General features: G+C 47.2%; 2 protein-coding genes across 9 annotated transcripts in view; one reads left to right on the plus strand and one right to left on the minus strand.

Annotated features, from left to right (window-relative positions):
* GLB1L2 (galactosidase beta 1 like 2) overlaps positions 1-6660 on the plus strand; it is a 75468-nt gene extending 68808 nt beyond the window's left edge. For all 3 annotated transcript variants that reach the window (XM_007495168.3, XM_007495169.3, XM_007495170.3), the window contains 4 exons: positions 3226-3313; positions 3654-3762; positions 4542-4658; positions 5335-6660. In XM_007495168.3, coding sequence (XP_007495230.2) covers positions 3226-3313; positions 3654-3762; positions 4542-4658; positions 5335-5421 — 401 coding nt within the window. In that variant the 3' untranslated portion in view covers positions 5422-6660. The remainder of the gene's footprint in view (positions 1-3225; positions 3314-3653; positions 3763-4541; positions 4659-5334) is intronic.
* Positions 6661-9034: 2374 nt separating this feature from the next.
* Positions 9035-22328, minus strand: part of B3GAT1 (beta-1,3-glucuronyltransferase 1) — a 55903-nt gene continuing 42609 nt past the window's right edge. For 2 of the 6 annotated variants that reach the window (XM_007495173.3, XM_007495172.3), the window contains exons 2-7: positions 20971-21068; positions 20671-20817; positions 14643-15145; positions 13478-13774; positions 12574-12674; positions 9035-11646 (exon numbers count right to left, since the gene is read on the minus strand). In XM_007495173.3, the coding sequence (XP_007495235.1) occupies positions 12588-12674; positions 13478-13774; positions 14643-15145; positions 20671-20817; positions 20971-20974 (1038 nt within the window). In that variant the 5' untranslated portion in view covers positions 20975-21068 and the 3' untranslated portion in view covers positions 9035-11646; positions 12574-12587. Of the gene's footprint in view, positions 11647-12573; positions 12675-13477; positions 13775-14642; positions 15146-20670; positions 20818-20953; positions 21069-22328 lie in introns of all 6 variants that reach the window. The other 4 variants (XM_056794656.1, XM_016421838.2, XM_001366059.4 and 1 more) reach the window with 2 other exon arrangements.

Below are 22328 nucleotides of genomic sequence, written 5' to 3' on the forward strand. Positions count from 1 at the left end.
ATTTTAAAAAGAAGATGCTTTTTAGCCCAAGAGATCTTCTGGGTCCTGGGATCAGCCATTGTACCACTTTGGGTAGCACATGTCTTGATGCATTGCTGGAGAAGTGAGGAATCTCAACTGCCTTGATCCACTCTGGTTCCAAGATCCAGGGCCTTCCAGCAGTTTTCTACATTCCAAGCAGGCCTGTCCTTCTCTTTCTCCCCTTTCCAATCTCTTCCCAGCTAACTTCCACAATATTCTCGGGAATCCCAGCTCCTAGAGGCTCCTTCCCCAGGCCCGCCTGCCACCCTGCTCCCTTTGTTCCCTGAGAGAATCTCAGCTCCGGGAGCTGGCAGCTGTTCCATTCTGACTTTGCATCCACAGCACCACCTAGGTAGATAACAGGTGCTTAATGAATGTTTACTGAATTGTCTTCTGCTACAAGGCAACCGAGGGACCCCGCACAGAAGTGTCTACTTCTTAAAGTGAAGCCCCAGATGCTCTCTGAGGACCCAGGCTTTGGAAGCTGTCCCCACAGACCTCTGGCTCCATCCCCCACTCTCTCCCCGGCTGCCCACTAGAAGCATGCTCACATCTGTCTCATCCTCAGAAGACCCTCGCTTGCACCATCCCCACCAACTGCCTCTTTGTGGCTAAGCCCAAGAATGCTTTCTGCAATATATGTTTCCATTCCCTCTTTTTTCAGTCTTCTCCTAGCTCCTATAATCTGGCTTTCAACCCCACCATTCAATGGAATCTGCTATCTCCAAAGTTACTGCTGATCTTTTTAAATTACTAGATCTAATGGCTTTTTCTCAATCTTCATCTTTTATTTTTTTAACTCTTACCTTTTGTCTTAGAATCAATACTGAGTTTCTGTTCCAAGGCAGAAGAGCAGTAAAGGCTGGACAATGAGGGGGGGAGGTTCAATGATTTGCCCAGGGTCACCCAGCTAGGAAATGTCTGAGGTTAGATTTGAACCCAGGACCTGCTGTCTCTAGGCCTGGCTCTCCATCTACTGATCCCCCTAGCTGTCTTTGTCCCCATCTTTCATGGCCTCTTTGTAGCCATTGGCACTGTGATCACCCTCTTCTCCTGGCTGCATCTGTCTAGATTTCAGGGCTCTATTCTAGTCTGATTCTCCTCCTCCTTCTCTGGCTTCTCTGCTGGATCTTTGTCCCAGCCACAGCCACCCACATTGGTACCCTCAGAGCTCTGCCCTGGGCCTCTTCTCTTGTGCCATTTCACTGGGTTAGCTCATTTATGTGCTGATGATTCTCAGATCTCCTTATCCAGGCCCAACTTCTGCTGATCTCCAGTTTCATGTCTCCATCTGCCTGTTAGACATTTTGAACTTAATGTACTGTAGATATCTTCAGCTCAGCATGTCCAAGTCATTATTTTTCCTCCAAAATTCCTGGTCCTCCCACTTCTAGCCTTGCCTACTGCCATCCTGCCAGAGTCCCAGGATCAAAGCTCAGGTGCCATCTTGGACTCCTCTTGATCGCCCACCCCATATTCGAGCCATTGCTGAGGCTTTTTGACCTTGTCTTTGTGGTATCAACCATAGCCCTCCCATCCTCACCCCTGTCCCCACTCCAGTGTAGGCCCTCAGCAGCTCACACTGGAACTCCGACAGTAGCCTGAAGTGCAGTGCCCACAGCGCCCTCCCTTGTCCTGCCTCCCCTGGCCTACTTGGTAAACTCCAGGGGTTCCCTGTTGCTTCCAGGATCAAGTGTAAAGTCACCAGTTTGACATTCAAATTCTTTCAGAAGCTGCCCCCCTCAGCTTTTACAGTCTTCTGATGCCTTCCCTCCCTCTAGCTCCCCACTACTTTCTGATCCAGTGAGGCTGGTCTCCTTGCTTTCCTGTCTCTGGCTGTCCCTCTAGCCTGGAATGCTCTTCCTCCTTCAAGTTCCATGTAAAATCCTTTCCCAGTCCCTCATAATTCTTTTTTTTTTTTAAATCCTTACCTTCCATCTTGGAATCAATACCATATATTGGTTCCAAGGCAGAAGAACAATAAGGGCTAGGCAATGGGGGTCAAGTGACTTGTCCAGGGTCACGCAGCTAGGAAGTACCTGAGGCCAGATTTGAACCCTCAATCCACTGAGCCACCTAGCTGTGCCCAAGCCCTCCTAATTCTAAAACGTTCCTTCTGCTAATTATTTTGTATTTATCTTCCATGTATGTCTTGTTTGTACATGGTTGTTTGCATGTTATCTGCCCTATTATTAGATTGTGAGCTCCCTGAGGACAGGAATTATCTTTTGTCCTTTGTGACCCCAGCACTTAGCAGGGTGTAGATACTAGTAGATGCTTATAGAATGGCTTACTTGTTGGAATGGAGGGATGATTTGCTTTTTAAAAAAATTATTTTTTTATTTTTAAATGAATTTTAGAATAAAAAGCAAAATCTTAATGAGCTCCTGCCATGAGCAGGGTACTGTCCTACTATCAGTCAGCATAGCCCACATTTTTTGTGAACTACTCACTGAACTCATTTTCAATAATGGCTCATTTGGCATGGCTGTCTACCCCTGCAGCATGGTCAACTGCCCACAGACTGACAGATTTGCAGTCGAACCTAGTCCGTAACATAGTGTCCTACTAACCAAAGGCCCTGGAAAGGACCTTAGAGAGGATGTAGGCCACTTCTGTCATTTTAAGGTGGTAATTATCAGACGCCTTGGAACCAAGGTTTTTTCTGGAGTTGTCCTGAGCACTGACATATCTTGCGTAGTCTGGCTTCAGGGATTCAGTGACTTAAAGCTGGACCAGGATCTTGAATGCTTCTTGGATTTATGAAAGGGAGCAAGTGACCAGGGCAAACTCCCAGCCCCCTGGCACTGCCTCCCTGCCAGAGGGAAGCAGAGAGGCATTCTCTGTTATCTCTGTTCTGTCCCCCAATTGCAAAGGTGTACTAGCTTTCTAAGAGGCAGGCCCACTTCAGGCTCTTCCTTGAGTTTTGGCCTAGCTGTAACTGGCAGAGATCAGCGATATTCCTCTGGGATGTGTTAGAAAGGGTTTATGCCCACAGGAAATCCTGCTGAGTCTGCACTCAGAAGGAAAACCCACCCAAATTGTTTGCAGAAACCTATTCAGTTGCAGGGACCCCTATTAAAGAAAACTTCTTAGCCTTGCTTGGCTGCAACAAGTGCCCCCATCTGTATTCCTGCCTTTGCTGGGGCTCTTAGAAGCCTTGCCACTCCTGTTCATGCTCTCTTATTTCTCTGGCTCCTGTAGGATTAATTGGCGATATCTATCTGAATGATTCTCCACTCCGGAATTTCAAAATCTACAGCCTGGAGATGAAAGCAGACTTCTTTCAGCGGTACGTGCCTGCTTTGACCCCAAGACCTCCAAAGCCTATGGGCCCAGTGAAAGCTGAGGACAAAGACCATAGACTTTAACAATAAATTAGTCCAGAGCAATCATTTTACGGATTAAGGAATTAGGACTAGACAAAAGGCAAAGTGATTAAGGTCACCTGGCTAGTTAGCTTCAAAAGTAGGACTGGAAGCTTTCCTGATTCTGAACTCAGGACTCTTTCCTTTATACTGATTGAATTCCATGTCTATGTTCATGCTATTTGGTTGAGTCTAGGGAAGGGAAGGAACTTGCCGTTGAGACCAGGGCTTTCCCTTCCTCTCACCTCTGGGTTTCTCTCACAGTCTCTCCTCCACATGGAGTCCAGTTCCAGAGGAAACCACAGGTCCGGCCTTCTTCCGGGGGACTCTTCATGTTGGCTTCATAGTCCTGGACACCTTCCTGAAGCTCGAGGTAGGTGAAGTATTCTCCCCAAATGTGGCTGCCCTTCCCCATGGGGTCCTTTCATCCCTAATGTCTTTGCTCCTAGGGCCATTATACTGTGTACAGCTCAGGGAGGCTCTAACCCTGAGAGGCTCCCAACAACAGAGGTTCCTTGGGGTTGACTGGCCACTAGGATCTTCATTCATAAGTCTCTGTAGTAATGAAATATTTGAATAACTCTTTCAGTAGTTATTAATATTGGTTTCTTTTATAATCCTAAATGCTTTATTTTTACACATTTAAAAATATAATTCTGAGAAGGGATCCTTAGGTTTTACCAGATTGCCAAAAGGTTCTGGGACATAAGAAACAATAGAGAGAGGGGAAACCACAACTCGGCCGACATGGCTACTGTAGCATCTGCTGCCAGAACTAGCCTACTTCTGTGGGGGCATGGGAGGTTTGGTGTATACTGTGCTGATGCTACCACCTAGATGCTGGAGGTAGGCCGGGAGTACCAGCCCTGCAGGGGCAGGAGGGAAAAGAATGCTCCGAATCAAACAGTCTTTAGTCACAATGGGATCACAACAGAGTCCTGGTTACCCAGTCCATGCCTTTCTTTACTATTCTCAAGCCTGAGGGCAGTAGAGCAGGGCTTCCCAGAGATATCCCATCCTGAATTTGGCTCCTAACACCTGCCAGGGCCCTGGGGTACATAAGGGCATTTAGGCCCTTGTAACTGTCCTTTTCTCTGCCTCTTTGTCTTCTCTAACCCTCCCTTCCATGACCCTTTGGCCTACCTCCTTCAGGGCTGGGTCAAGGGAGTGGTGTTCATCAATGGCCAGAACCTTGGGCGCTTTTGGAGCATCGGTCCTCAGGAAACTCTCTACCTCCCAGGCCCTTGGCTGCACCCTGGAGAAAATGAGGTGAGACCCTCTCCCAGCTCTCATCCCTTTGCTTAAACTATTCCCTGCATTAGCTTTCTCTCAGGTAGACCATAAGCTTAGAATAACAGCCAGTAAGTAAGGGGAGCAACTCAGAGGGGCCTCAGGCCAATGAGTCCATTCTTTTGGTCCTGCTGCAGAGACCTAAACTCTAGTGGAGGAAATACCCTTCTAGGAGGGGTTGGCAATCTTCCGCAGAGAAACAGAAAGGCCACATTTCCTATGAAATTGTTTTTTGGGTTTGAATGGGTAACACTGGTTTGTTCTGGGCCTCATGTGGGCATTTGTTCTTTCTGATTAATCCCTACCCCAAACTCTCCCCATTAAGCCTCAGCTATCCAAACCCAAGCCTTTCCCACCCAAAAGGTATCCAGGTTGAGGCCAGGGGTGACTTGGTCACTTCTCTCTGCTTTCCAACCTCCTCTCCGGCTCCAGACTCTCACCAACACTCCCCTCTCCACTTTAGCCCAAGGCTTGGGCTCATCCCCAGGCCCCTTCTCCCATCTGGCCAGTGGAAGGAAAGGGTGAGGGGGAGAAGGGAGGGAACAAGCATTATTAAGTGTCTTCTGTGTTGGAGAAGCACTTTATAGATGTCTGAAACAAGACCAGGCCTGGCTTTAGCCAGTGTCAGGCCCCAGCCCGTCTCCTTCTTTGCCAGATCATCGTGTTTGAGGAACAGAAGTCAGGCATGATCATTCAGTCCATGGACACCCCGTATCTAGGCAGGAGCCACTATGTCGACTGAGTGCCGGGCTCCCTTTTGCTCAGGGATTTCCAGTTGGGGCCAGGATGAAGGCAGTGGAGATCCTCTCTCCAGAGCCCCTTCCTGAATGCCTGTTCAGACATCCTTCTCCAGTGACTGCCTCTTCTTCAGGACCAGCTCTGCGAAGGACCCACTGTCACCCACCACCTCAGGGCCTCTGGCCCAGCTAACAGGGACGTAGAGGGAAGGGAGAACTGTCTCAGCTGCTGTTGTAGACAGGGACCCTCTCTTGGACTGTTTTTGGGGCTGGGGTGGGGTTCCTGCCTGCCCTGCTAGATTGTAGGCGAAGGGGAGAGACTGTCCAGCAGAGTGGAGATAGTGAATCCAGGCTTTCGGAGTGAGCCACCCTGGGTCTCTAGGCTAGATACTGAAACCGGTAGGTAAGAAGGTATTTAGCGAATCTGTTCTTGTTCTGATTGATCAGTTGACATGTAAATATCACTTCTTGTTTTAGCCCTTGTAGCAATTTAACTCGAACACTTCTGAAGGCAGAGCCAGGAGCATTATTCCTAAGTATTCTGCAGCTGCTGAAGAAGCCATGTTGATGCCAGTCACTGATGAATTGGGGGTTGGGGAATGGTGGGGAGTCTGAGGGATATTCTGGCCTTCCCTCTCCTTCCCTCGCCCTTTAAATGCCTAGAGCCCTGGTGTAGGGCAGAAAAAGTTCTGTTTGCAAGACATGGCATTCTCTTCTGCCCACCTCCCCACCACAGACCCCTAGAAAGGAGTGTAATGTAACGTGAGTAGAAAGGCCAAAGAAAGGGGTGGCTGGGGCAGGAAGGCTTGGCCAATTTATGTGACCCCTCTCCCCCTTTTCAAAAAATGGATACACCTATTTCCAGTTTTATTTAAGCAGTGAAGAAAGCATTTATGGAAAGGGAAGGCATGTGACCCGAGGCATAACTCCTTACCTACAGGAAGAGGTCTTCACCTTGAATCACTTTAGCACTCAGGGAATATGGGACTACAGAGGGGTCTTTGCTAGATCCCTACTACCTCCCCTCCCACAAATCACCTTTATGGCTCTCCTCTCCTGTCTTCTCTTCCCAAATCTAAACAGCAGCAGAGGCCTTAGGGGAAGAGACTGGCCCTAGCCTCTTTCCTATGGGAATTATTTCCTTTTTCCACAGTTGAGGTGTTGCTGTTTGGGGAATGACGCCCAATGGGTTGGTTCAGTTGTGTCTGAAATTCAATAAAGCCATTGCTTAAAGTTTTGCCTGACCTTTACTAGTAAACACTCATTTGTGCCAGGAGACAAAATAGGTGAGGATGGAGTGAAAGATGGAGATCTTGGGTGCTTCCAGGGTTGAATTAGTCCAACCTACAGGTTATTTAGGGCCTCACTTCTTTTAAATCTGGTTTTTTCACTGCCTGGGCTTTCTTGGGGTTTACACCACTCACTGGCAGCTCTCCCCAGGCGAGAGTGGGCAGGATCACCAAGGAAGGGAGAGAAAATTCCATCAGGAGTTAAGTCCTCCCAGATAGTGGAGGCAGATGAAGCCTTTGGCTAGAGAGAAGTCTCCGTGTTTGATTCTCTGCCGTCACGCTGCTGTGTATCAGCCTGAATGGCTAAGGGATCCAACTTGAGCAAAATCCCTCCAAGCAGCAAGAAAAGCAGGGAGAACCTATTGGGAGGCCCTGAGGTAAACCATCAGGTTGGTTTTGATAAGGTTGTGCCTGGAAAATGAAGACCCACAGCCCTAAGGATAGGGGTGTGCTGGACAGCTGGGGAAGCAGTTACATTTTCATTGAGGATTTATACCTCAGAAATTGAAAGCTACAAACCAGAACATTTCATTCTGTTGGCTTTTTTAGATCAATGGCTTCAAACGCAAATAGAAATGGGGGCCACTAATCCTAACAGAAGGCCACGTATTGACTTAGTAATGTAATCTGTTTTATCGTATCTTTATTTTGTTAAACACTTCCCGATTACATTTTATTCTGGTTCTTCCAACATGGGAATGTTTGGCACCTCTGGTCTAGAGACTTTAAGAAAGTCTGGATGATGCAGATAAAACTTTTAAGTGTGCCATGTATTCATTTTTCCCCCAGAAAGGGTACTTAAACATTTATCAGCACACCCCTGCCTCAGGGTGGGAATAAGGGCTTGTAGATCCCATCTGTTCTCACTCATGGATAGGGTTTCCACTCTCCCTCTTCTGCTCAGCAGCGGGAATGGAGAACAGCCATCTCTCAACCGTATACCTTATGGGTTATCTCTGGTTACACATGCCTTTCCCTCTCAGGCTGTCTCCCCTGTTGTTACCTAAGGCAAATGAGACTCACTGCCGGCCAAGGTAAGAGTGATTATGAAAACAGCCTTGCTGCAAAAGCAGCCTCCCACCATGCAGCTCATGTGCCAGCAGCCCTGGGCAGGGGGCCTGTGGGCCCTCGGTGCCCAGCCGGTGTACCCCTGAGCCTCATGTGAATGATTTGGGGGTTCTGCTACCCATATTCCTCAGTACAAGGTAACAGAGAGTCAGCTGTGCTTGGAGGAGCTGGGGAAGGAAGCTCAAGGCAAGTAGAATGGGTATTTATTGGCATTTCACGGTTTTTCAGTGTCCTCTGACTCCTCGTGACCTCACTTGGGGTTTTCTCAGCAGAGATACTGCAGCGGTCTGCCATTTCCTTCTCCAGCTCCTTTTACAGATGAGGAAACAGGGGAGAACAGGGCTCAGTGACTTGCCCGGCGTCTCCCAACTAGTGAGCCAGCTTTGAACTCTTCCTGATGCCAGGCTCGGCCCTCTAGCCACCTAGCTGCCCCTCTATCATGGGGGCACAGATCCCAGTGCTGAATCATCTTAGTGCTCTACCAAAAGAACACTGACGGAGCTTCCCAGCTGCCAGCCGGTGCCAAGGAGGGGAGCTCAGCGTTCTCCTGGGGGTAATAAGCAGAAGGAACTTGGGTGGAGAGGAGGCTACAGTATGCATATATTGCGTCCTGCTGCGATTATGCCGGGAGAGCTGGCTATTCCTCGAAATCCTATGGGGGAATCCTTTTTGTGAAGCAGAAAATGACTCCTCTGGATTTCTCTTTTTTAGACAATTTCCACTTACAGCTTGCAATGCTGTACATCAGCATTCATTAGGCCACACTTCCTATTTAAAAGCAGAAAGCTGCAGTCTCCAGTCTAATTTTTTTTTTCATCACATTAGGTTTACATATGTTATAGAGAGGAGGTGGCAAGTCCAGGCTTGGAGTCACAAAGTCCAGGGTTAAAATCTGACCTCATACGCTTATTAGCTGTTCAAGCCTGGGGCAAGTCAATGAGTGAGCCTCAGTTTCCTTATCTGCAAAATAGGAATAATAATGGCACCTACCTCCCAGAGTGGGTGCATCAAATGAAATAATTGTAAAGCACTCAGCACAGTACCTGGCACATAGTAGGCACTCTATAAGTAGTATTGTAATAATTATTATTATTCTATGTAGCCTCAGGGAATTAGTGGACACCAATAAGGCTCCCAGATCATGCTGAAGTAGATTTGACATTCAGTCTGAACCTCCCACTTTCCCAGTCAGCTCTCTGGGTTTTTCTGTTCGGTCTTAAATGCAAACACATTTCAACAAAACCAGGTGGGCTGAGGGGGATTATGACTGTTAAAAACCATATTTGACTTTTAATTTTTAAAACAAATTAAATACAATTCAATTAAAACTGAGAAGAGAAGATGAAGCAGAAGGAGGCTCCATCCTCTAGCTCAGTCTGTGTTTTCACTGGCATCACTCCCCCTGGGGTGGGGGTCCCCAGGCGAGGGAAGGGACTAGGTTTGGAACCGAAGTTTATATTCAGGGACATAGTCCTTCTGTTCTACAATAAGCTCATTCCCGAGCAAAGATGAAAGCTGCAATCCATTGGGATTATGATTCTAAATAAATATACATGCAGCTAAAAGAGGACTTTCAGTGAGAACAATGAGACTAGCATCTGGAAATTTGGGAGTGATTTTTTTCAGTGTTCTCCCTCCCCCTTTTCAGTTGACTTTTATTTAACCTGAAAAGGAGGCCTGGGTTTCTGACCAGGTAGGAGATCTGTTTTTGTTAAAACCAGCCCAAGCCCAGCCTGAATTGGATTCCTGGGGCTGGTTCTCGGAAAGGGGTGAAATGGTTGTCTCTTGTCCTATCCCAGGCCAAGGCTTGGGCAAACTGCAGTTCAGTCTATCCTGAAGTTTCCTGCTCTTCCTACCCTACTTTCACCCAACAGGAGTTTTTTTCTAAAAAGACCCCCCTCCCCACAAAAACAAACCAAAAGAAAACCCTAAATTTAAAGAAAAAATTAAAGAAAAGCTGTTGGGAAAAGATCTGATTCATGCTTAGCCCATTTGCTCCTGTCTCCTGGTTTCCATCTGAAGTAACTATATTGAGAGGCATTAAAATACACCTCAAAATTGGCAGTCATCGCTATTACTTTTAAAATAATAGGATATTACTGCAAGGCTGTCCCCTTCCCAAACCCCCTCCCAACCCAGCAGTGGGTTATCCATGTCCTTTAGTCCTCAAGAGACACCCAATGGGTTTAAATATGATGTTGGCTGTTAAGAGTTAAGAAAAGTTAGTCTTTTCATGTAGGATCCCTTCTTTTTCCTTCATTGGGGAGGAAAATTGTGCTTCCAGCTTTCAAGGAGGAGAGGGAAGGAGAGAATGGGAGAGAATTTATGGGTGAAAAAGATAGGCAGCCAGGAGGATGGGAAGGAAGAAGGAACAGTTTGGGACAGGGTCCTAACTGGGACCCTGTCCACTGGGTCCAGTGGGAGATCCTTTAAGTTCTCCAGACTGAAAACCACAAGCCCAAAAGGATGGAAGTTTAATGAGACTGGAGAGGATGAAAAGAGAGTGGGGAGGAGTTTTGTCCCCCCCCCCCCCCCCCCCCCCCCCCGCTGTAGAGAAGGAATGAGGGGGTCAGTGACTTTTGGAGATAGAGGGAGCTTAATCCGGCTGCTCCTGGCTCAGTGAGAAGATACATTTTTCTCTCCATTTCATTAAAAAAAAATCTCCAGCCTATCCTATGTGCTCAGCTCCTCTCTCCCTGTTCACCATCCACATTATCTTGGCCACTTTCCTTCAGTCCCTGCCATTACACTGAAGCCCAGAAAATGAAAGGGGCAGGCAATGGTTACAGAGCCACATCCCATCCTCTAGGCTCAGCCAGAAGGGATCTCTGTTTCATTCTCTGCCACCTTCCCACCCCCAGCCCTGCTGCCTCCCCACCCTTAGGCACCTATTCCTGATGGATGACTGACTAGTCTCAGGGACTTCTAGGGAAAGGGATTCCATGATCTGCTCTAGTCTCCAGCCTTAATGGACCGTCTCTACCCCTTCCTCTTCCACATCCCTTTCTCCAGCCCGGCTCATGAGGAGAGGCTTATTGTGGTCCACGTTCAGCATTTTAGAAGGATTTCTTGATTTCGTCCTAGTGAAAGAGGTGGTGCCTCCATTGATGCTGGTTCTGAGAAGGGAGAGAAGGTGAGAAGCCAGTCCCATTGCAGCACCCTGAGTTAGGTGCCCCCCCACAGGGTGAGTCAGGTGCCAAGGTTAAACACAGCCCCAAGTTCTGTAAACATGAACCAAAGAAAAGCCCCCCAGTCCAGAGAGGTATGCCTGTTTCTGGAGCAACTTTCAGGTAAGGAGGAGGCAACCGAGAGGTTTCACACTTTCTCTCGGTCACTTCTGGGGTTTTCCAGTGCTCTGCGGTCCCATGTTGTTGTGCAATGTTATAAATCCCAGCTGCAGTGTAAGGACCCAAGGGAAAGGGAGCACTTGTCCCCTCTGGGTGCCTCCTATTGCTCCCACTAGCTCCCATGCCCATTGTCAGTGTCATTCAGTGCTCAGAGTCACAAGCCGGGTGCCAGGATTTTCCCCTTTCTTAGGACCGTGAGTTAGCTGGAAGATTCTTCCGGGGAATGAATGCCGGGGACCTTGGGCCGTCTCCCCGGGGCGCCTGCTCGGCATCGGCTGGACTCCCTGACTCCCAGGATCTCCCACTCAGGCTCTTGGTCATCTTGGGCAGAAGAGAACGACAGGCCTGGGATTTCTGTGCTTTCGATGATTTTTCTTTCTTCCTTGTGTCCCACCAGGCTTTCTCTGTAGCCTCCAGGATGGAAGGACAAGTGACAGGGATTGCTCAGGAGTCTGCCATGAGGGCCCCCACGGCCAGGGGGAGAGAGGCTCTGAGGCCAAGAGCAGGGTCTGTGAGAGGGAGTCTCCTGCAAAGGGGGGAGGAGGAGGAAGTCTCTTGGGTGAGTCTGAGGGAGCACCTGCACCCCGATTCTCAAAGCCCAGCCCTTGATTCTCCCAAGTGCTGCCAGGGGAAAGGGAATGATCAAAGCTCCAATGAGCTTGGAGGAAAGCCTTTTGTGACTCTATGGCTGATGTCAATGCGTAGTATTATTTAATAATAGTAATGAGAACTAGAATTTATTTAGGGCACTTTAAGGTCTGCAAAACACTTTATAAATATTATCCTATTCAGTCTGCACACCTGCCATGGGAGGTAGGTACTCTCATTATCCTCATTTTACATATGGGGAAACTGAGGCAAAGAGCAATCACATGACATGGATCCCAGAATCTGAGGCAAGCTCTGATCTCAGGTCCTGCCCACTCAAGGGTCTCTCTGAGTTGACTTCATTTCCCAGATTCAGGAGCAGACTATGCTAAGGGACAGCTGAGCTTTCTCATGAACACAAGGGAGAGAGGAAAGGAAAAGAGAAAGAAGGGGCTTCCTCAAAGGAGTCCTAAGGTTCCAAGGGTCTCCTCTCCGGACTGCAATCCTGCCTTTTGAATGTAGGCTGAACTGGAAGTGAAAGAGAAGGGCAGAGAAAACCCAGGGAAAGTAAGACTCTGGACAAAAAAAAAATGGGAGGTCAGGCTCACGGATGAGGATTTTTAAGGGGCGCTTAAAAGGTTGGGAGAAGAGGTATCTGCCGAGATGCTGACCTCAGGAGACTCTTCACGGGGTCTGGAGTCTGGCAGGTCTAAGCTTCCTTATTTCAACTTCACTTCCAGGATAAAGGACCCGACAGAGAAGGCAGCCCAGATCTGGGGATCTTTGGACTTGATCAAACCAACCCCAAGTCCATTGTACTCCAGACACCCCTTTCCCTCCCCATTTCCACCTTGTTCCCTCATACCTGGGTCCCTTGTGTCAGATCTCCACATTGGGATCAGTGAAGCCTTTTCTCCCCTCGTTCACCAGCACTGGCTTCTCTGTTCGTGTGTGCCAGACGAGGATCTGTGCCAGGAGATGTCATGAGAGGGAGACAGGACCAGACATCCTCATTCATCTTACTCATCCCCTGCTATGCTTTTCATCTCGGATACCTTACTATTATTTCTCCAGTTCCCTTTGTCCTCTTTCTGCTCTCCCCTTCTCTCCCTTCCCCTTCTGACAGGTTTTTCCAGGCCCTCCCACCTCTGTCCTTATTTCCTTGGTTCCCCTTTGCTGACATGTTTGTTTATAACATCAAATGGACATATAACTCCTATCCTTCTCCCTAGATTTCCCCTTTTTCTCTACCTGAATATGGAGGTTGGGTTGTAAGTCATGGACCAGAGACTAAAGCAGTAATACTGTTTCTTTGTTCGCTCAAAGGATATATATATATATATGTATATATATATATATATAATAATGTTGTTATTTAAAAATATATCAGAGATATATAATTATATAGGACAATATATTGTATATAATGTATAATATAAATAATATGAAAACCATATATTAATATAATGATAAATAATATAACAACATGATGATAAATAATATGATAAATAATATATTACTATATGATAATATATATATATAAAACTTGAGGGGGCCTTAGAAGTTCTCAAGTCTATGCTCCTTTAACTGATGTCAAGTTATTGGCCCAGGGTCACCCAGCTAATAAGTGGCTGAAGCAGGATTCAAACCCAGGTCTTCCTGAGTCCAAGTCCGGTGCTCAGTTCACTCCATCACCTTCCTCTGGGACCATAGCTCTAGACTAGAGCTATTTTATAGGACAATGTCCCGGGTTGACAAGACCCCCCTACCTTGGTGCAGTTGGCAGCCTTGGGCTCCAGGTCATTGAGGGTGACGAGCTCCCGGAGAAGGCTGCTCTCTTGGTAGCCACCTTTGACCCCTCGAAGCTTGAAGTAGGCTTGACTCCGTTGCAGGATGAGCCGAAGGTTGACTGCAAAGCCAGCCATGTCAATGGCAAATGGCCGGTGGGGGTCAAAAACTGTCTTCCAGCCAATCACTTTCCCTGCCCCATTCACCCGAGGTGATTCATACCGAAGGCCTCCCACGAAAGCCACTGGCCACACCGACACCCTCCTTGTGCTTCGCATCTACAAGTTGGGGATGAAGGAAGGAGGAGGTGGGGATGGAATGGGGGGTGTAGGGAGGATGCCCGAGTTCTCTGTCCCCTGGTGGGCTCCCCAGCCTGGTGTCAATCACCACCCAATGGCTGTTTATAGGGTCTGGACTGGAGTTTGAATCCTGCCACAGATTATTGTGTGACTCTGGACATTTAAGCTTTCCCAGTCTCAGTTTCTCTATTTGCAAAATGTGGAAGTTGTATTCAAAAGCCCCAACCATCCCTTTTGGCCCTAAATCTAGGATCCTTTGGGCAAGGACCCCTTTGCTCCCTCCCTCCCTTGCTCCAGCGATCTTGGGGTCCTATCTCAACTTAGAGGGGTGGGATGGGGAAAAGGAGTTCAGGGGGCGGAGTGGAGCCTCCTGTACAAAGCACTGGTCTTCCCAGGCCCAGGAGTCTGGGGTTAGGGTCCCAGATAAGAAATTCCTGGGAAATGTTGCAGCTTCTAGCTCAAAGCCCAGGCTTGGAGGCTCTATCCGAGGTGGGGCAGGGGGACACTGATGCACTAATTTTCTTCCTCGCAACCAAAGAGATCCTTTCCCACCTCATTCCTTTGTTTGTTAGCATCCCATCGTATCCTCCCTTATTCCTCACAGTCACAAATTAAACGTTCACCGTTCTGCCCCCTCGGACCCTGGGCCACGTCCACTCGCTCCTTGTGGCCCCTACCTTCTTGATTCTTTTCCTCCACATCTGGGAAGAATTCCGGGGTTCTCTGCAACCCCGGCAATGCCAGCCTCCCATCTTCCTCCCCCACCCCACCCCGCTTCTCGCCCTCCCCTTTCTCTCCCCTCCCCCCAGAGCCACGCCAAGGGTAGGGGTGGGGTGGCTGTCCCCACCTCCTCAAAGAGTTCCAGGCTGTAGGTGTTGTCATCGTCAGCGAAGTAGACTACGCCGGGCTGGCTGGCGTTGCGGGGGAAGGTCTCCCGGAGCCAGCGCAAAGCGAGGTTGCGCTGCATGGTGCCCCGGGGGATGCGGGGGTCCCTGGCGTCCCCTCGCAGCTTGTAGTTCCGGGGTGTCTCCACGTGCAGGTGTGTGTAGTTGAGGCCGGTGTCGCGGAGGAGGCGGGCAGTCAGCGGGGTCCGACGCGGGGCGTCCTCCACCACCAGCCAGTGGAGGTTTTGTACGTGGAGCAGCGTATTGGCAAGCCGGGTCAGCTCGGCCTTCTGCACTGGGCGGCTGTAGGTAGGGGTGACCACGTGGATGGTGGGCAGGGTGTCCGACCAGGGCGGGGGACGCGTGTACACGTACTCTGTCCTCACCACCTCCACGATGTCCCGATCAGACATGCAATACTCCCTGGAGTCCACGCTGGGGTCCCGCCTTGAGTCACTCCCATCATCTGAGGAGGAGGGGATAAGAGACGGTCATGGAGACCGCAGCTGGTCAGGGAGAGAACCCCGGCGTCAGTCCCGGACTTTGGGATGTCAGTCCTCCCTCAGCCCGCTAGCACAGATTGTCTTCGGATCTCCACTGCCTAGCACTGTGCAGGCACTCAACGGATGTTTGTAGATTGATCACAGCTTTACCTACATAATCTCACAACAACCTTGTGGGGAAATTACTAGTGCTAGTATCACCCCCATATTCCAGGTGAAGAAAACTGACTCAGAGGTTAAGAGCTGGTAAATGTCAAAGGTAGGTCTTACCCTCAGCATTCTTAACTCCATGCCAACAGGTTAGTCCAAATTCCCCACCAATTGCAAGAATCTTTTCTACAGAGTCCTTGAAAGATATAATGCTGATTATCCTTTCTCTCTGTCTGTTTCTCTGTCTCTGTCTCCTTTTTCTGTCTTTGGCCCCGCCTCCTTTGTCTCTCTCCCTCCCTTTCTCCCTCTGCCTCCTTCCTTCCTTCCTTCCTTCCTTCCTTCCTTCCTTCCTTCCTTCCTTCCTTCCTTCCTTCCTTCCTTCCTTCCTTCCTTCCTTCCTTCCTTCCTCCTTCCCTCCCTCCTCTTCCCTCTTCCTTCTCTCCCTCTTCTCCTTCCTTCCTTCCTTCCTTCCTTCCTTCCTTCCTTCCTTCCTTCCTTCCTTCCTATACTGTGCATTTGTTCCAAGGCAAGAAGAGCAGTAAGGGCTAAGCAGTGGGGGCCAAATGACTTACCCAATGTCACACAGCTAGGAAGTGTCTGGGGGCCTGACTCTAGGTCTGTCTCTCAATCCACTAAGCCACTTAGCTGCTGCTTCTCTATTTCTAGTAGTGGTGGCTGAGCTCATTAGTTATTGGGCAGCTCTTTTTATAAGACAGTTATGCCTTATACTGAGCTAAATTCTACTCCCATTGACCCTGGTCCTACCCTCTGGAACAGTACAGAATATGTTTACTTGCTCCTTCCACAGGGAAGCCCCCTGGTCCTTTCTGTGCTTCTTCATCTTGTTCTCACATAACCATACTGTGATCATTTGACAATCAAATGATGATAATGATGATGCCAGCTAGCATTCTTACAGAGGTTAGGATTTGCAAAGCACTTTACAAATATTATGTTTTTATCCTCACAACAATTCTAGAAGGCAGTTGCTACTATTATCCCCATTTTATAGATGATGAAACTGAGGCAGACAAAGGTAAAATGACTTGCTCATGGTCACACAGACAGTAAATATCTGAGGCTAGATTTGAGCTCAGCCCTTCCTGATTCCAGGTCCAGCTCCCTATCCACTGCACCAAATTCTCAATGACAAATGATACATGTGTAAAGTAATATGTAAACTTTAAGTGATGACATATCAGCTATTAATAAGCCCACTCGTTATATCATTGTACAATCTATCTCTTGACCAAAAGAACAGATAATACGAGAGGCATTTGTCAAGTGCCTCATTAAATTCCAGATACATAATGTTTATTGCATTTTCCTAGCAACCCTGCTGAAAGAGGAAATAAAGTTTAGGTGACATCTTAGTGAATCTGCTGAGTCTTAGTACTTTACCATTTTCTTATGTAAATGTTCAGAGTTTGTCCAAGGTGGAGCCTTTGAGGCCCAGAAAAACTGTATCATATGATTTGGGTCACTCAGAACTGGCAGCCAGTATTTGAAGTCTCGTTCTGTGACTGTCATTACCCTTTCTGTGGCGCCTCACTACTCCACAATGGGGCTGAGAGAAGGGAGGAGAGCATTCCGTATTAGGGCTTGGGGTACTTAGAAAGCAAAGGGGTCATTGTTATGAACCTTCTTGATTATCAAGAACGAGGCATACCAGACTACCTGATTTGATATGGTCCATTGGTAGCTCCAGTGAGCCTGGAATCAGAAAGGCTAGGAGTCAAATATAGCCTCAGACACTTACTAGCTGTGTGACCCTGGGCAAGTCACTTATGTCTGCCTCAGTTTCCTCAACTGTAAAATGTCACCTCCCAGGGTTGCAAAGTGATGATTAATGGATCAGTGCTCCCAGGGAGAGGTCTTTATTGGAGTCTGTCTTTGGCCATGCTCTCTCTGTTCAACATTTTTATCAAGGACGAAGATGAAAGTATTGAGAGAATACATCTCAGATGTGAGGGTCATCCACTAAGAAATCAATCCACAAGCATGTATAAAACCCTGTACCAGAAACCATGTATCTGATACATTCCAGACTGTTAGAATCTGGGGTTATACATTCAAAAATGAGACATCTTCTGTCCTAGCTGATACATTGGGTAGTAGAACAGGAATCTGAACATGTCCATGGGTTACGATGGTAGGCAGAAGCTAAAGATAAACAATTTTATAGATAAAAGCATAGGTTTCATTTGGGTTCAAAAGCCTCCTTCCCAAATACAGGACATGGGGGAGGGCATGACTTGAAAGCATTTCATGTGAGAAGCAGAGGGCTTTTATTGGATTACTGGTATGAGTCAGCAGACTGATGTGGTAGCCCCGAAACTAATTCAATCTTAAACTACTGTACTAATGTAAGTGTAGTGCCCCGAACAAAGGAGGCAATAATATTCTGCCCTGGTTATTCTGCATCTGGCATTGCGTATCATACTGGGCATTATGTTTTCGATTAAATGGAGCATGAAAAGAGTAGCCACATTATGAGGGAAATGGACACCTTCCACTTAGGGTGGATGATTTGGGTGTGTTTATCCTAGAACAGAGAAGATTGAGCCTCAGAGCCTCAGAATCTCAGAACCTCAGAGCCATTGAAACATTTGAAGAGTAATCAAGTGGAAGGTGTCTCCTTGTTCTTCAATTTGTGAGAAGGTGCAATTAGGAGCCATGGGTAGATTTTATAGGGAAAAGGGTTTGGGCTCAAAATAAGGAAAGCTTCCCAACAGTTAGAACTATGGAAAAGTGGAAGGGGCAATCTCAGGGAAAGTAGTTGAGTTCCTTATCTGTGGAGGTTTTCAGGCAGAGGCTGGATGACTTTTTGTTGGCAGAATTGTGGGGAATTAGTGGATAGAGTGGAGACCTGGAGTCAGGAAGCCCTGAGTTCAAATGTGGATTTTTAGACTTTTACTAGCTCTGGGACCCTGGGGAAGTCACTTAACCTTGTTTGCCTCAGTTTCCTTGTCTCTAAATGAGATGGAGAAGGAAATGGCAAACCATTCCAGGATCTTTATCAAGAAAATCTCAGATGAGGTCATGAAGATTTAGGCATGATGTAAAATGACTGGCCAGTAATGAACAAGTGGAGAATCCCTAATCAGTAATATTATTCTGGGCTCTCCTCCAACTCTAAGGAGGTCTCTGAGACTCCAGGATTTTGTATGTACATATATATGGGAGGGAAGAGGAAAAGAGTTACAAACACATGTGGAAAGACTCCTTTGGAATGCTCAATGGAAAAAATAAAAAGCATTAAAAATATCCCTCATCCCTGGGGGTGATGAATTCAGTATCTCAGTACTTAGCTTGGGGTTCAATAGAACTCATCATCTTCCCCAGCCAACTAGTCCATTTTACCCAACTTCCTTATTTCATTCTTCTCTTAGTAGCTCTGTTCTACCCTTTGCTGGAGTGCATCTTATATCCCCAACTAGAATGGTAAGTTCCTTCAGGACAGGGACTGTGTCTTTCTCTCTTTTGTAGCCCAAGCTCCTTAGCCTAGTGCCAATGGAATGAAGGGATTATCCTGTGCAAATTTTGAAGGTGAAAGGGGTCTCAGATGGAATTATTCTGTTCTTAGGGTAATGTGAAACTCTTGGGTAACTTGTAATATTCTCTATTTCCTTCTTCCTTTGGTTGAAGGAAGTGAAAGATATCTAATGAGCTAAATGCTTTTGTGAACCTCTGAAAGCTGTCAACAATATGAAGGTTTCTTAACTGGTTGAGGTGAGTTTGGGATTGAAAACTGATGAATCTAGGCAATTCAGAGTGCTCGTCTGGATGGATCCCTAGTCAGTAATATTATTCTGGGGGCATTCCATTCCCTTTTGGGGTAAGAAGGGAGATGAACCCTTGATGTGGATCCCAAACCTACAGCAATCATGGGGAGCTGGACAGAGTGGTTTAGTCTTTTCCTGACCGTATTCACTTGGGCTGTGGATCTTTAGCGTGTACTTAAAGAAACCCTTAACTTCTGTCTTAACATCAATTCTAAGACAAAAGGGTGGTAAGGGCTAGGCAACTGGGGTTAAGTGAATTGCCCATAGCTAGGAAGTATCAGAGGCCAGATTTGCACCCAGGTCCTCCTGGGACTGGTACTCTATCCACAGCTACCCCAGCATGTGCTTCTAATGACCTTTCTCTGGTGAATTATTTTATTTTCCCTCATAAATCAATTTCTTTTTTTTTGACACCAAGATAGTCAATGCAGAGTTCCATAGACAGTAGAGCACTGAACTTTAAAGCAAGAAGACCTGGGTCCAAACCTGCCTCTGATGCTTATTTACTGGAGAACTATGGACGAGTCACTTAACCTCTGTATGTCTCAGACAACCCCCTAGGATTACCTACTAAGTCACACACTGGTAGTGGTTAGCATTACTGGAGGGAGTTCATACCTTGGGAGTTTCTTACGTTGTTGAAATTAGAGATCATGAGGTCCATTTCCCTCATTTTACAGATAAGGAAGCTGAGGTCCAGAAGAACTAACTGATCTTTCCAAAAGTCACACAGATAGTGGCAAAGCTGGGATTTTCATCAGTTTGACTCCAAACCCAGGATTCTATGACACCATGCTGCTTCAAGCCTTTTGGTAAACTGTAGGATGTGGTATGGCAAAGAAAGAGCTAGCACTAGTATGGCAGCAGTAATGGGAGAATGGTTGCATGGCCATTAGGTGTTGAGCAAGACTAAAGGCAGGAAATTTAACAGCCTAAGGAGTAGAGGAGGGTAGAGGGGCTTGATACCTTGAGCCAGAGGTTAGAGACCATGGAGGTTTAGAAATTAGTGAAGGAGAAAACCCCTAGGGCTGGAGGCATGGGGGCCCTAGAGGAATCCCAAGGAAGAATAGATACCCTGATGTCAGCTGATGCTGACTCGGGGGAGTGAAGCCTGAGGTCCAGTGATGCATCCTTCCCAGCTATGCAGAGCACTTCATTTTTGGCACAGCCATTTAATAAGTGTTTTTTAAATTAAAAATTTTAATTACAATTTTAAATTAAATTTAAAAGTGAAGAGAAGGCCCTTCAAGGCGGCAGTGATGGCCCTGAGGGCTGGTGCAACTGCATGGCGTTTGGCTACCTGAATTGGTGAATTGGAGTGGGCCAGAATGAAGGGTTGCAATTGGGAATGAGGGAAGGATGGAAGAGGAAGGCCATGAAGGGTAGCGACATCTAGGAGAGGGGCATGTTATTGGAGTTGAAAAGGTTGCATGACTAAAGGGTGGCATACATATACATAAATACGTCTATATACACATATATGCAGACATATGTAATATATATGTATATATAAATATATAAAACACATATATGGGTGGAATAGCTTCACTCACCCTTGTGCATGGTGAGCAATGGTGCAATGGTGCTCTGATGCCATACGGTGATGAGCAGGGTCCAGGGCAGCACAATGAGCACGATGGCAAGGATGTCCCGTCTCTTCGGCATCTCCAAGGCTGACTGGACCCACAGCTCCTCATTACCTGGGTGGTGGCAAGTCCAGGAGGGAGGAAGTAGTAGCAGCAGAAAGCAGAGAAGGAAGAAGAGAATATGAATGGGCCAAGGAGCCCCAGGACAGAGAGAGACAGAGAAGGGGAAATGTCGGTTTACAGGTCTTACCAGCACTTACAACCCACCCATTGCAGAAGCAGGTTTAGGAAGTCTGGTCAAGCTGGAGTCCAGGGATAGGGCAGCTGTCCAGGGGATGAGCTCAGGGCCTCAGGGGGATGGAGGCCTGCAATACAAAGCAAAGGGCGATAGCCAGAGAGCTGTGGAGAAGTCGAGGCCCAGAAAGGAGCGGAGACTTTTTTAGGATACACAGCAACTAGACCAAGCTAACATCAGACCAAAGAGTCTTTCATTGTAGATTTAAGACATTGCAGTGTCTGAGAAGCCTCATTTCCAGGAAGAGCTCTTGTGGGAGAATGTCGCAGGCTTGGAAAAGATCGTCAGGGCAGGCTCTCTGGTATCTTCAATACTAATGTCCAAATATCCCCTGTTGTCCTGAGCAAAGGTCTATACCAGACCAGGACACCAGGAGTCTTCTTGCCAGAAAAGAGACAGGAGACCCTAAAAACTAGGGACCAAAAACAGGGGTTCAGTGGAGGGGGAGCAGTGTGGATGAGTCTTTGAAGAAACATCTGGAATTCCCTTCCCTTTGTGATCATCCTCATTCAGATCAATTTAATTCAATATTTGATAAGCCACAAATATTGTCCAGGCCATAGGGATTGAGGATGTTTAGTTCTTACTTTCAAGGAGCTTACATTCAAATAGGGAAGGTAAGACACAAATTCAAATAACCATAAAACAAATGAGAAAATAGATGCCTAGGAAATGGGCAAATAAGTACTGTGGGAGTGCTGAGGAAGGAGAGATGATTGGTTTCAGAGAAGGATCAAAGAAATAGTAGCTGAAAAACAAATCTGATTTAGGGGGTACAAGACCTTGGGAGGGGCTGGGAATAAAAATAGGCATAAGACACAGTCCCTCACCGTGAGAGATTTGCAATCTAGATGACAGGATGTATCAAGAAGGTGCAGAATGATTGAGAATCATTCATTGGGATGTCTGTAATGCTAAAGAAACTTACCTTTCCCCTTTGGCTTTTATGGGCAGGAGAGGTAGGATGGATGCCCCACCTTTCAAGGAGAGGGACAGAAAAAAACCCTTCTGCACAGAATCTCAGAGGCCTGAGAATAAGGGACTGTTGAGGTCATGTTCCCTAACCTGTATCTGAATGAGAAGCTTCTCTACCAGATCCTTGGCCAATGGCTATCTGGTTTCTGCTTGAAGACCCTGAGTGAGGGGGAATCCTCCTGAGACAGTGTATTATATTTTTGAGAAGCTCTAATAATGAGGAGGGTTTTTTCCCCTTCCTCTTAGATGAAGCTTTTTGGTTGTGGCAACTTTACCCACTGTTCCTTGTTCAGCCTCCTCAGGCTGACATAATAATATAATAACAAATCCAAACTCTGGTCCACATTATAGTTCT

This window comes from Monodelphis domestica, chromosome 4 (genome assembly GCF_027887165.1).
Source record: "Monodelphis domestica isolate mMonDom1 chromosome 4, mMonDom1.pri, whole genome shotgun sequence".
NCBI classification, from domain to species: domain Eukaryota; kingdom Metazoa; phylum Chordata; class Mammalia; order Didelphimorphia; family Didelphidae; genus Monodelphis; species Monodelphis domestica.